Raw genomic sequence first — 13705 nt, 5'->3', positions numbered from 1 at the left:
AGATTAACAGAACAAAATCAAAACAAAAAAAAATGTTTTCTAAGATTAAACTCAAAGAAAACAAGCAAATATTACGCATATTAGTATTTATAATATTGCAGGATTATTACTGGTATTACTATCTTAGAATATTGTATTATATGCAGGGATGTATGATGATATTGGTGTCATCATTAATATTGGCCAATAAAGCCATTAAAATGAAATGTTGCTGTTTGTTCAAAATGAACAATGACAGGCAGATAATGCAGCTCGTACAGTAGTTTTGTTAGAAAGTGTTACATAAAAACAAATCAGTGATTTTTCTCATTGAAGTTAAAGCTGTTCCTTTTTTGATTATTGAATGTGCATATTTGAAAACTGTTGTACGGTATGTTTACAACTCCCAGCTGGCCAACACACTAAGGTAGATATATGTATATGTCATGCTCATTTCCCCATGAGAGACCGTATTTTCTCTAAACTCACATGTAAAAATACTATGAGCATATATTGGTATCTGTGTCAGTAATCTGCCAAAATGAATTGGAAAATGTCAGACATCAGCAAAAATCCAATATTGAGCATCCCCGATAACGCAGTTCCTTGAGTGCTGTGCTGTTCTGTATGCACTTTCTTGTTTTGTGTTTTGCATAAGACCCTTCAAACATTATAGCAACTGTTTCTCCTGAGGTGATATTTACTTAGTGCAAGGTGAACCTATCATTTAATTCTGTAAATACCGATACCTGATGCATTTCCAGCTTGGAGTATAGATTATACAGATGTGTAGTGATTACAGTTATAAAGAAGCTCAGTCACGGTACATATAAATGATCATTATGACTTTGCTATAGCATTGTTTCTGAGGCGTTTTGTCTGTATTCTATCATTTAGTTTTCTTACTTTGTGTATTTGCATGAGAACCTTTTATGAGGTACTGGAAAACATCTTCTGCTATAAATGCTTTGGTACGCAGAAGTCTTCCATGCTTGTTTTTATATAGATTAACATTGTAAAAATGAATGGTGATATATATTTAGCACAAGGATAAACAATTATGTTGCCTTTAAGTCTATAAATACCAGAAATTGTAACACTTTTTCAGCATATAGGAAATACAGAGGTACAGAAATAAAAGTGATAAAAAAAGATTGGCTGTTTAATTATAGTATTACATGATTGCTTGTGAAGCTATATTTCCTTGTTTAGTTTAGTTTAGTTTTGTATATTTGTATGAAAGCCCTTCTAAGGATTACAAACTAGCTTAGGCTATAAATGCAGCGGTATGTGGCATTAGTCCATGACATGTCCCAGTAAAAATAAACCACTAAGGGCAATTCTATAAATACTCATTATTTTTTTTTAACTCATTACCATCATGTAATGATTATTACACAACCAGAGAAGCCACAGTACTTTATAGATCTTCTCAGTGATCATTGTGATTATCCAAAGAAACAGGTCAAATCTTATGTCTAGTATCTACTCAGCAATACACTGCATAGGGCAACCTATAACGCACACAGTGTATTCCCTCAATAATTCATCATAACCAATATGAGATGATCTACACACAACAGCTGTTTCCTATCAGTGGTTGCTTTCCTCTAGTCTGTCCCCCCTGTGAACATGAATATTGATGACATAAAGAAAGGCTGACCAAGCTCTCAGTCACTCTCTCTCCCCCTGTCTCCCTCTCTCTCTCCCCCTCCCTCCCTCTTAAACCCACACCCTGGATGCAGGCAGGCGTGCGCACACCGGCAGACTCACTCAGCTTCCGTTTCGCTCTCCTTTCTCCATCTCTCTGTCTCTATCACCTCCCTACTCTCTCCGCCGGTGGATTTTAGCCCACAGCTGTGTGGACACATTGGTAAGAAAGACCCATCTCTCCTTTGGTGTGTTCTTCGTTTCTCTGTGTGCGTGTGTCTCTTTCTGATGCTGTTTTAGCCAAACAAAGGGTTGGGGTGTGGCTGGATGGGCAGAAGCTGGCTGCTGATGGAAGCAGGGAAATGATGAGAAAGAGGGGATATTGAGGATGAGGGTGATGGTGGTGGCGATAAAGGAACAATAGAGCAAATGTTTGGATAATTGGGGTTGCTGATGAACAGAAAAGGGCGACGTTATGATTGCTGGTGTTAATATAAATGCTTGACAGAGGTGGATGTAGACACTATTTCAAGCTGAGGGTATGTAAGGAATGATTGAGGGTGGCTCTGTTAAAATAAAGTGGATATGTTAAGAATCTGGCCAGGTGCCCAACAGTTGTATTTCTATGTCAAACTGATTCTATTAGGCCCCCATTCAAATTCACACCAGTGAGGATATTTTTTAAAGCAGATTGGTTTGCAAATGACTGGCTGCAGGCTTGTGGGCTTGTCACATTTCCACGGCGATCTCTGACAAAGCAGCGGCTCAAACAGGCGTGACTGGGCGAGACTGTGCAAGACAGATTAGTCAGACCTGAGGCTAGGTTAGGAATATGACTGCAGTGGAGCCCGTGGAGCGTTGCCTACGTCCACGAGGCTGCAGGGGTGGATGCAGAAGGAGAGAAAGGGAGGGAGAGAGAGAGAGAGAGGGGATGCGGAGGGAGAGAACAAAGACTGGAAGCCTCGGACAGGGAAAAGCAGCGACAAAGGAAAGAACGGACAGCCGAGGGGGGAAACAGGCACATGTGAGCAACATGGGCATTTTGAAGGAGCGAATCTCAAGACAGAGCATGTGTGAGAGGCGGCCATGTGGGGGTAGTCTGAGCTGCACATGTTGTAGCCACTCCCTTTATGTGCAGTCACCTACAAAGACTATGACATATCAGACAGGGCTCTTGATGCCTCGTCAAATCACTACGTCCATTTGAATTTTAAATATATCGCCGTCAGTGCTGCATTATCCGTGTGATCCTTGACAAGAAAGGTCAAACGTGTGTGCCTCAAGTATCTTTCTCATCCCTCCTCCCCCTCCAGCCAAAATGTCTGACAAGCCTGACATGACCGAGATCGCCCGTTTTGACAAGACAAAGCTGAAGAAGACGGAGACAAAAGAGAAAAACCCTCTGCCCACCAAAGAGAGTGAGTTCCCTCCAGCGTACGTGTGTGTGTGTGTGTGTGTGTGTGTGTGTGTGTGTGTGTGTGTGTGTGTGTGTGTGTGTGTGTGTGTGTGTGTGTGTGTGTGTGTGTGTGTGTGTTTCAGAACGGTGTTGAAGGCTCGGTTTCCCTGCAACATTTTTTTTCCCCCCTGTGTAGCTACTCATCATCACCTCCAGTGCTGTCGAAAGAGCACATGCTCAGCAAGCAACAAAAACAAATAGCTGCAGCATCAGCACTTCATTGATATGCAGCAAACCCACAATAAAAATATCTGCATCCTCTTCACACAAGCCTGCCAACAGCATCTCTTTTTTTTTCTCTCTTCTTTTCCAGCCATTGAGCAAGAGAGGAAAGGCGACGCCACACCATGACTTGAGCACACGAAGAAACGAAGCTGAGATGCCACAGCAAAAAGCACTTTCTTTTGATTATCACAGTATTTGAATCTCGTACATTTGTCTTCAGAATAAGGGGTGCTCTTGAGCTCCCTGGGGTGCTATAAGGGTATATGGCATCCTCACATGGGGGCCCTCTTACCACTCTGAAAACTTGAGCCTGGGTGCCTGTCTTGCACTGTTAGCCCGCAGCTAACATGTCTCCAATATTGCCAAACTGGGGAGTGGTGTAGTGATGTAGCACAGAGAGGGAGGCAGGCATCCAGGCTAGGGGGAGGTGAGGGTTGTCTACAGACATAGGAGCAATCAAAGTCTAATCATGTGGGATGTTTTCTTAATAAACTTTTTACTTTTCTTTATGAAATAAATATGAAGACATGGAACCAGTCAGCCCTGTGCATTTTGCTGTCTCATTTATACAGACGTGGAAATCCATACACACACACACTCAACTGAGGGCAAACACACAACAAGATCGACATAAGCATTTATACTCAAGTCCAAACTCTAAGCTTAGTGACATTTGCATATTAGCTTAAAGGTTCAATAGATTCTAGATATAAACCAAAGTCAATGCAAGAAAAAAAATGTCCATATTCTACTGTTTATATAAAATATGCAATCCAAGTGGCTATAAAACATTAACACCCTAATAAAATAACCATAGATTTGTTAGATAAATCCAAATTGTTATTCATTCATTGTTGCAGATCTTCCCATTCTCCAACAGCTCAACAAGACTATAAAGCCAGGTGAGATGATAGTACCTTGCTTGCGTTTTAGGCTTTTTGGGTGACGCTAGTAACACAATGCAATAATTAGTCATAAACAACGACAGCAAATTATTTAGCAATGAAATGTTTTTAAGCAAAAAGTGTCAAAAGTGCAGTGGCTAGAGTAAATAGACGGACTTTACATTTTGAACTATTGGTTGGACAAAGATGAAGATGTGATATTAGGCTCTGTAGGAATGTGTTTGTCATTTCTCACTAATTTCTTTATGCATTTCATCAGCCTTAGGAATTAATCACCGAAATTAATAATGTTGAATAGAACTGGCAGATTTAGGTGAGCTGTGTCTGAAGTCTCTCATTGGATGAAGTATGAAGAGAGCTCATGGTTTCTGTTTTGTAACACTGGCTGTTAGTTACTCTAGCAGGCACTAGCTGAGTCTGTTAAAAGGATGAGGGGAAAATGTGGTCGCTATAAGACAAGGGGGATGAGAATTGGGGATTTTTACAATAACGACAACGGAAAAAAACATTAAATATTTTTAAAATATCACTGAACATTTAAAAAGAAACTATTTCTATAATTAAACTAGCAGTAAACTGAAGAAAAAATGCTCCAAAAATATTACAACAGTGTGAATTACGCCAATAATGATAATTTCATATATTCTGGCCTTCTTTTGGACTGATGGTAAGAAAACATCCAAAATAGACATCATATTCTATTGAGCATTAATGTAAAATATGGCGCAGGTCTACTAAATGCAATTACACCCTGTTTGCTTATTTAAATTTTCTTTTTTTGTTCTCGAAAAAATCTAAGATTAAAAATTTACTTTCATAAAGCAACAGCCAGGGTATCTACTGGTTGAAGTTTTTACCCATTAAGAGTGGTGTCCAATGAATGTTTATGGTATTTTATATCTTTAAAAGCAGTTTTCTCTTTTTCCACATGCTCTGGGCCAGAAATTTCCATTTTAGTAGCACAACAAACTTCCGAACGTTGTTGCTATCTATGCTCTGAGCCGTTTTACAGAGGGTTTTGTTCATATACTGTATCATTTACCTGATGTATAAATTATGCTACATCTAAAAAAATACATCTAATATATCTAAAAAATATATAGTTTTTTTCCTTATTGTTGACAGTAATTTCTGATTTATGAGGTGGCAAAGAAATATTCAATATGGTCTCTGTAAAAACCAAATGTCAACAAAATGAAATGGATTATTTCTAACAAATTAGTTTTGAATGTAACAAAAACAAAAACAATTGTGTTCGGTTCAAAATTACAAATGAAACTGAGCCCGATCTTAGACCTAAAAGTAGATAATGCTCCAGTGGAGCAGGTTGAAGAGGCAAAACTCTTTGGACAACACTTTCTCCTGGAACAAACATATAGATAACATAATCACTAAAATGGGAAAAGGCCTCTCAATGATAAGAAGATGTTCGGGACAACTGGATATGACAAAAAACAACAAAATCTTAAAAAGGAAAGCTACAAAAAGAATGACACAAGCTTTGGTGCTATCTTATTTAGACTATTGTCCTGTTGTGTGGTCAAATGCTGCATCCGGGGTGTTAATAAAGTTACAAACTTTACAAAATTGAGCTGCTCGAATAGTGTTACGCTGCGATTATAGAACCAGCACTGAACTAATGCTGAGTAAGCCAAGTGGTTTTCTGTGCAGGATAGATTTCTATATATGTTATTGTCTTTCCTTAAAAAATTATGTCATCAAAACAACCTGTAATTGTTTATGAAAATCTCACGTTTAGCCATGATAAGCATGATTATTCTAAAGCGGGGAAATTTACTTTACCTGCAGTAAAATCAAACAGCATTAAGAAAACGTTCATATACAGAGCAACGCATGCATGGAATAAGCTCCCAGAAACAATAACAAGGGTAGAACAAACACACAAATTCAAATCTGCAATCAAGCTATTTTTGATGCATTGAAATTAAACAAACACAAGTGGAAGGTGTTGTGTGTGTGTGTGTGTGTGTGTGTGTGTGTGTGTGTGTGTGTGTGTGTGTGTGTGTGTGTGTGTATTTGAGGATATGGATGTGTATATGTGCACAAGTATATATGTGTATATATTTGTATATAAAAGTATGTGTATATGTATGTATGTATTTATTGGGTTTTGGCAATGGTTATAATTTTTTTTTTTAAATGTTGCATTCCAACTTTGTAATTCAAAGTGACGTTAGCATCCGCTGAACTGTTTTTATTGGACCCCAGGAAGAATAGCGACAGCTCTGCTGCGCTAATGTGGATCCCTTTCAATAAATAAATAAATAAATAAAATGTCTACATAGGGGACAGAGGGACATTTCCAGCAACCATCCCTCCTGTGTTCTACTGATACATCGTGTTAGCTAATTGATGGGTTGAAAGGCTAATTGATGATTAGAAAACCCTTGTGCAATTATGTTAGCACATGAATGAATAGAAGTGTGAGTTTTCATGGAACTTCATTCTACCTAACTTACATATTTACACAAATCACTTGACAAGGAAAATTGATACAAAATGTATGCAACTCTGCATTAGGCCACAGATGAGCTATAACTTCTTTATGCAGCCTGTTATGTTTGACAAACGTACCGAATTCTACGGCTACTGTCCCCTACATTAAACAAGCCTAGCTACATACTTTACACCAAAAGACTGATTTATGGCCCAGAATCTCCTGACTGGTGTGGCTGACCGGCGTCACCATTCCTGCCACTTAGCCTCGGTCTGTAAAACCTGTCACCTCCTGCGTCTTTATTGCTCCATTTCTCTCACCTTGCGCTGCGAGTCATCCATCACTGCTCACTAGACAGCCTAATGTGTGTCGAATGTCTCGTAGAACAATGCCATTAAGGTGCGTTTTGTTCCATTAAGAATCGTGTAACTCAAAGGTCCTGAATCTGACATCTTGACATTTCCTGTGCGTCATTTTATCATCCAAAAGTGCACAAAGAGGGAAAAAAAGACTACAACCACAGTGTAGATATGATTAATTCCAATAACATAAATATTGATCTAATTATAGTTTTGACGGATGAGCCATTTTTTTAATCAAATCGTCAATTAATTATTTAAAAATGCCCCCACGTGATTATTTCCTTGACAGTTTCGATGTTTATGACACACCCAGCACCCACTCAGATTAGTTAGATAAGACTATTATTTGCTGTTATTAACCCATTAAAATCGTGAAAGGAGCAATCAGTTAGGCAGAAATTTTGAGAAATCCCAGGTTGATTAGACTCGTTCTGCATTGTGTAGCGGGGCTCCAGGTACTGCAGAGTGAATGTGGGTGATACCTAATTAGTGGGGATTATCCTCACCTGCACCTCCCCAGCTCTGTGCGCAGGACCTCCCCCAGCCGTCCGTGTATTGTCGTGCGCGCTGAGTGAATTGTTGTTTTGCGGGATTTTGAGTGGCTTAAAGAGGATTTGACAAATGTAAACGATACGTTTGTTTTTGCTGAAAATAACACGCACTCTTAATCACTAAACGCATGTAATGACAGAAACTGTCATGATGACTGCTTCTATAGAAAGATCATCAGCAGGATTAAACGTGATAAGACTAAAGATAATCCAGTTTTACTGCAAAAATGATCAGTATCAACTTTATGTATTTTAATAAAGGTTATGTCTGAACAAAATACACCATATAACAAAATGACTAAACACACTACACTGAAATTTAACAGCTGACACATTAAAGCTCCAATGTGTTTATACTCTTGTAAATTCCAGACTGTTTTCACACCAGGTTGTTTCCCAGGGAAACATCTATTATTCTATTATCATGGCGATGCCAATTTCGCCGATGTGTGAGGCAGTATTTACATGACTATATACCTTCACTCCTGAAAGACTTTAAAGCTTTGTTGTCACTGTGTGTCCCTCTGGGACACTGGTGCCATTTCCCAAACATTTCAACAACACAAGAAGCCTCGCTATGGCATTCATTACTGTATTTCCGTAATGTATGACTGCCTTTATTAATTATGAACCCTATTCAATGACTTCTGGTAAGGCCAATTTGTGTTGTGTTGTAAATGGTGCCTTATTGGGTTCTGTGCAGCAGCCCGTCCCTCTTGAAATGCCCTCACAATAAATCACTGCAGCACGTTCAGTTTAAAATAATAGCAGCTATGCGTAAAGTCGCAGCTCTGCAGTGACCTCAGTGCGCAAAGATGCTTGACCATTTGTCCAGCAGCATCATTTTCATCTTCTCAACTTTACCTGTAGTTTAATAAACCTAAAATTCAGTGGTTCTTATATGTATGTAATATTTCTTTATCTGTAACGTTCATATATAACACATATGTATGCTTCAATTCGTGGGAAAAGCATAGGAATAAAGCCTGGGAACGACAGGTGAACGAATGAATGAGGGGCTGTTAAACTGTCTGCATCACTTCTTTGAAGTGCACCGCCGGCTCCTATTTGTCGATAGGACGTGGCCATCAGTGTCGTCGTCGACGAAATTTCACAGTGAAACGTTACCTGCAGGACCAATCTGTCAATCAACGGGGCAAGACATAAATATCATCAGTCCGCAGTGGTACAACAACTTCATTTCCCTGCTTCTCTCTGAGCGCTCACATCTGGAATAAGACAAACAGGCCTCTGACTGGGTTATACAGCTGCTATGGGACCACTGGATCTCCACACAGCCATGGTTCTCCTCATGAGCTGTCATTTTCAGCTGACATCTGCGTGGTATGTTGATTATCTTTGGAGAAGTTAATTTCCAAATAGTTGTGTAACTCCTATTTACTGTGGCTACAGTGACCTGGGAGTAAAATGCTTGTTTTGCTTTCTCTCTGCAGGACAGTGAGCAACTTTCTCATGACTGGACCAAAGGTAAATACATTTTTCTGTTTATACAGATAGGATATACTGTGCGCGAAACCTCTTCGGAGGCACACAAATTCAAATATATTAGGCTACTCGGTTTTGTAATAGCAATAATAATTAGAATAGATATTATCTTTGATTCTTGTTTTTTTTGCATCCAGCCAAAAAATAAAAAATAACAATACCATTTGCTGTCTCCTCAAAGGCTTTTCTGACTTATGCGAGTAGTGTGCAAGTGGGCGCCCAGCGTGGAATACAAGAGTGCAAACACCAGTTTGCTTGGGAGAAGTGGAACTGTCCAGAGAGCACGCTTCAGCTATCCACACACAACGGCCTCCGAAGTGGTAAGATGATCCCCACATGTGTACAATACTTATCGGAGGCTGTAGTAAGGTGATAGGTGATGCGTTCACCTGTCACCTCTTGCGTAAAATGTCTTTTAGGCACTATACAAGCGCAAATAGTACACATTTTTGGACGCTCAAATAAAACAGTGCGGGTTTCTTTCTTTGTCACTTATTGTAGCCACAAAGGAGACGTCTTTTGTCCACGCCATCAGCGCTGCTGGAGTGATGTACACGCTCACCAAGAACTGCAGTATGGGCGACTTTGACAACTGCGGCTGCGATGATTCCAGAATTGGACAGACAGGTACATATCTATTTTGTGTGTTTTACAAACTGGAGGATTTAACTATATAAAATTGACCCACAGTGCAATAACACTACCTATTTGTGTTTTTTTTTTTTCATTCTCAGGGGGTAAAGGATGGATTTGGGGAGGCTGCAGTGATAATGTGGCTTTTGGAGAGAAGATCTCCAAACAGTTTGTGGATGCGCTGGAAGATGGACATGACTCCCGCGCAGCAGTCAATCTGCACAACAACGAGGCCGGCAGGCTGGTAAGATTTGATTCTGACTCAAGCTTGGCATCACTCATTTTTTGAAATGCAGTCATTTATTAATAACCCAGGTATGTGAGAGAGAAAAGATGTTACAAAGCCCCATGCAACTCCATGTCTTTAGCGGCATTTACGCGTGTGCTCAAATCCAAGAAGGATAAATGTGCAGGGCAGTTACATTTAAACCTCTATCTGTTGACAGGCCATCAAAGCTACCATGAGGAGAGTCTGCAAGTGTCACGGAGTGTCTGGAAGCTGCAGCATCCAAACCTGCTGGATGCAGCTGGCTGGCTTCAGAGATGTTGGAAGCTACCTGAAGATGAAGTACGCACATGCGAAGAAGCTGGAGATGGACAAGAAGCCGGCGAGGGCAGGGAACACCGCGGACAACCGAGGAGCCATCGCCCACACTTTCCGGAGCATCGCCAGGACGGAGCTCATTTACCTGGAGGATTCACCGGATCACTGTGTCAAGAACCAGAGCCTGGGACTGCAGGGCACAGAGGGACGAGAGTGCCTGAAGGGCAACAAGAGCAGGTCCCAGTGGGAGAGGAAGAGCTGCCGCAGGCTGTGCTACGAATGCGGCCTCAGAGTGGTCCAGAAGCGCGTCGAGGTTGTCAGCAGCTGCAACTGTAAATTCCACTGGTGCTGCACAGTCAAGTGTGAACAATGCACGCAAGTCGTTACTAAATATTACTGTGCAAGGAAAGAAGGTGAGAGAAAGCAGCAAAACAAAGCAAGGCGCAGGCACCGTGCGCGCCAACAGTGACTTCCACTTGTTGCATAGACCATGAACTTTGCATTCTCATTAGTGTTCCTAAAGTTGAGCATTATGGACTTCAGTTGGAATTATTCTGCATTATAAGAATGTCTGCCGCAATTCTTCACTATCACACGACCTTAAGCATCTGATGCACTTTATCTAACTGATAAGACTGTACATAAATAGCTTTTAGGGACCAGACTCTCCAAGCACTCCTTCATGTTGGAGCTTTGGAGGGACACTTGGTGGATTTTAGGGGTTTGTGAAAGTTGCCTAATTACCTCCGCCAAGGAGGTTATGTGACCCCCGGCGTTTGTGTGTCTGTCTGTCTGTTAGCAAGATAACTCAAAAACGCCTGGGCAGATTCACATGAAATTGTGAGGGGATGTAGACTATGGTAAGAGGAAGAGCTGATTTAATTCTGGTGGCAATCCGAACAGGATCCTGGATTCTGGATCACTTTGAATTTTTTAGTATGTTTTAATATGTGGTCCAAAATATGACAAAGACATCATAGGTTAGTATGTCATCCAACAAATTGGAGCAAAGTGTCCAGATAGCTCAAATGGTAAAGAAGGTGTGTCAGAGACGCAGGTTCGATTCCAGCTTATGATTTCTTACTGCATGGGTTTCCTGTTTTCCTCTCTATCCTTGGCGGAAGTCTGCACTCTCTGAGTGCTTTTCTAGTATTTTAATTTTAACTGAAAATGTCACAATAATAAATATTTTTCTAAATATATATATATATGTCTCAGGATGATTTCTTAATGGCAAAATTCCGTGTCTGTCTTTTGTATATTGGTATACCCCAGTGGCACACAGCCTTGAAGTGCGCATATAGGCGTTTCCTAAACCAGCCATCCAATCAGCTTCCTCGAGCTTCGGGAACAAAGAACAAGAGTTCCATTTGTCCCTCACTCAAATAAACGAGAAAGTTTCAGCATACCGGGTCAAAATACCACGGCCTCCATAGGTTAACAGCACACATGAAAAATGGAGCAGTCACTGTTTTGGCTCCTGTTTCTTCTATGCGTAATGTACCCAGGACATGCTTGGTAAGATATATACTGTCAGCATCTTTTTACGCACGAGGAGGCCAAAGACAAAATTATCTCACTCTTTATTCTTCTTCTTCTCAGGGTGGCAAGTAACTTTCTTATGACGGGACCTAAGGTAAATATTGATTATATTGGTTTGATAACTTTGTTTTCAAAACGCAATTCAGAAATGAAAAGAGTCTGGCTGCCTCTTCTGCAGGCCTATCTCACCTATGCAGGGAGTGTGCAGGTAGGCACACAGAATGGGATTGATGAGTGTAAATACCAGTTTGCGTGGGATAGATGGAACTGTCCCGACAGTGCAACCCAGCAGAAAGGACTGAGAAGAGGTACGTTGTGGTTTCAGATAAGATTTCTTTCCTCGGTCATGTGCGCAGGTTTATAAAATCAGAGAAACAAATAAGAAACAAAGTATTATTCATATGGAAAAAGTAGAATCGTGTTACAATAGTGGAGAAAAATCTGAATGTGTAGGCCTTCATCAGCACTTCTTTAGGATAAACTCCCTTTTTATACCGTTTGGCCAAACCTGAAATGGTGATTTTAAAGGTTCAGTAAATTCAAACATGTAGAAGATGGCATTAATCTTTTAACACGATCATTATTATGGGTTTTGTTTATTATGCATGCGTATTCATGGAAATAATAAATGTTTGACATGTATTTGCCCTATGATGCAATACCATAAACATTTTATGCGTTTCTTCTCATTTAGCCACTAGAGAGACGTCTTTCGTTCATGCCATCAGTGCGGCAGGGGTCATGTACACTCTGACCAGGAACTGCAGTCTGGGAGATCTGGATAACTGTGGCTGTGATGTTTCAAAAAATGGAAAAATTGGTGAGGATTACAGAAAAATAACATGACGCATATTTTCTTAATCTCTAACAAGTTACTGAAGCTTTTTAAGGAGAACATAACTTATTTCGACATATGAGCATTTAAAGTTGTATTCATTGCGATGATTGAATTATGTGAGTGACTGTGTGTGTGCAGGCGGTCGTGGGTGGTTGTGGGGAGGCTGCAGTGATAACGTGGATTTCGGGGAGAGAATCTCCAAACAGTATGTGGATGCGCAGGAGACCGGACAGGACTCCAGGGCTGCTGTCAATTTGCACAACAACGCGGCTGGGCGGCTGGTAAGTTGCTTTCAAACCACACATATTTCTCCAGCATCACTCACTTTTAAAGTCATTCGCTGCAACTAAATGTCCCTGGCTTTCCAACAGGCTGTGAAGGCAACCATGAAGCGCATCTGCAGATGCCACGGCATGTCCGAGAGCTGCAGTGTCCAAACGTGCTGGACGCAGCTGTCCGATTTTAGAGAAATCGGGAACTACTTAAAGATGAAGCACAGTCAAGCCCAGAAACTGGACGTCGACAAAAAGCGCATGCGGGCTGGCAACAGCGCAGACAGCCGGGGTGCCTTCGTGGACGCGTTCGGCAGCATTGCGCCGACTGAGCTCATCTACTTAGAGGATTCTCCGGATTACTGCAGGAAGAACAGCAGCTTGGGTCTGTACGGCACAGAGGACCGGGAGTGTCTGCAGCACGGAGACGGTCTGACCCAGTGGGAGAGAAGGAGCTGCCGCAGGTTGTGTCATGAATGCGGCCTGAGGGTGGAGGAGACGCGCACGGAGGTGGTGAGCAGCTGCAACTGCAAATTCCACTGGTGCTGCAAGGTGAACTGTGAGGACTGTTCTCAGGTTATAGTCAAACACGTGTGCGCCAGGAGGGAAGCTGGAGACGGGCATGGTTTTAGACGGAGATACCGTGGACCCAAATAAAACTTGAGTTTATCTGGATCCGTTATCAATTTTTGCACTTTGTATTCCCTTTTCCACCTCTCCTGATACGTGTGTCTATTTAAGAATATTCTGCTTTCTTTAAATAAAAGTTAAAAACAATCTAAAA

The 13705-nt window shown here is 41.0% G+C and overlaps 3 protein-coding genes across 3 annotated transcripts; all 3 read left to right on the top strand.

Moving 5' to 3' along the window:
* The first annotated feature begins 1705 nt into the window (after nucleotides 1–1705).
* tmsb2 (thymosin beta 2) lies at nucleotides 1706–3850 on the top strand. Its single transcript, XM_022200396.2, has 3 exons — nucleotides 1706–1852; nucleotides 2943–3047; nucleotides 3399–3850. The coding sequence occupies exons 2-3, from the start codon at nucleotides 2948–2950 to the stop codon at nucleotides 3434–3436; spliced, it is 138 nt and encodes a 45-aa protein (XP_022056088.1). The 5' UTR covers nucleotides 1706–1852; nucleotides 2943–2947; the 3' UTR covers nucleotides 3437–3850.
* Nucleotides 3851–3964: 114 nt separating this feature from the next.
* Nucleotides 3965–11471, top strand: LOC110955407 (protein Wnt-8a-like). The gene is made up of 6 exons (XM_022200395.2): nucleotides 3965–8930; nucleotides 9041–9074; nucleotides 9274–9412; nucleotides 9594–9719; nucleotides 9827–9969; nucleotides 10172–11471. Exons 1-6 carry the CDS (start codon nucleotides 8860–8862, stop codon nucleotides 10736–10738), a joined length of 1080 nt encoding a protein of 359 aa, XP_022056087.2. The 5' UTR covers nucleotides 3965–8859; the 3' UTR covers nucleotides 10739–11471.
* A 113-nt stretch (nucleotides 11472–11584) lies between these two features.
* LOC110955395 (protein Wnt-8-like) lies at nucleotides 11585–13705 on the top strand. The gene is made up of 5 exons (XM_022200369.2): nucleotides 11585–11905; nucleotides 11990–12119; nucleotides 12506–12631; nucleotides 12788–12930; nucleotides 13021–13705. Exons 1-5 carry the CDS (start codon nucleotides 11891–11893, stop codon nucleotides 13576–13578), a joined length of 972 nt encoding a protein of 323 aa, XP_022056061.1. The 5' UTR covers nucleotides 11585–11890; the 3' UTR covers nucleotides 13579–13705.

This window comes from Acanthochromis polyacanthus, chromosome 10, assembly GCF_021347895.1.
Source record: "Acanthochromis polyacanthus isolate Apoly-LR-REF ecotype Palm Island chromosome 10, KAUST_Apoly_ChrSc, whole genome shotgun sequence".
NCBI classification, from domain to species: Eukaryota; Metazoa; Chordata; class Actinopteri; family Pomacentridae; genus Acanthochromis; species Acanthochromis polyacanthus.
This window is presented reverse-complemented; position numbering and strand designations above follow the sequence as displayed.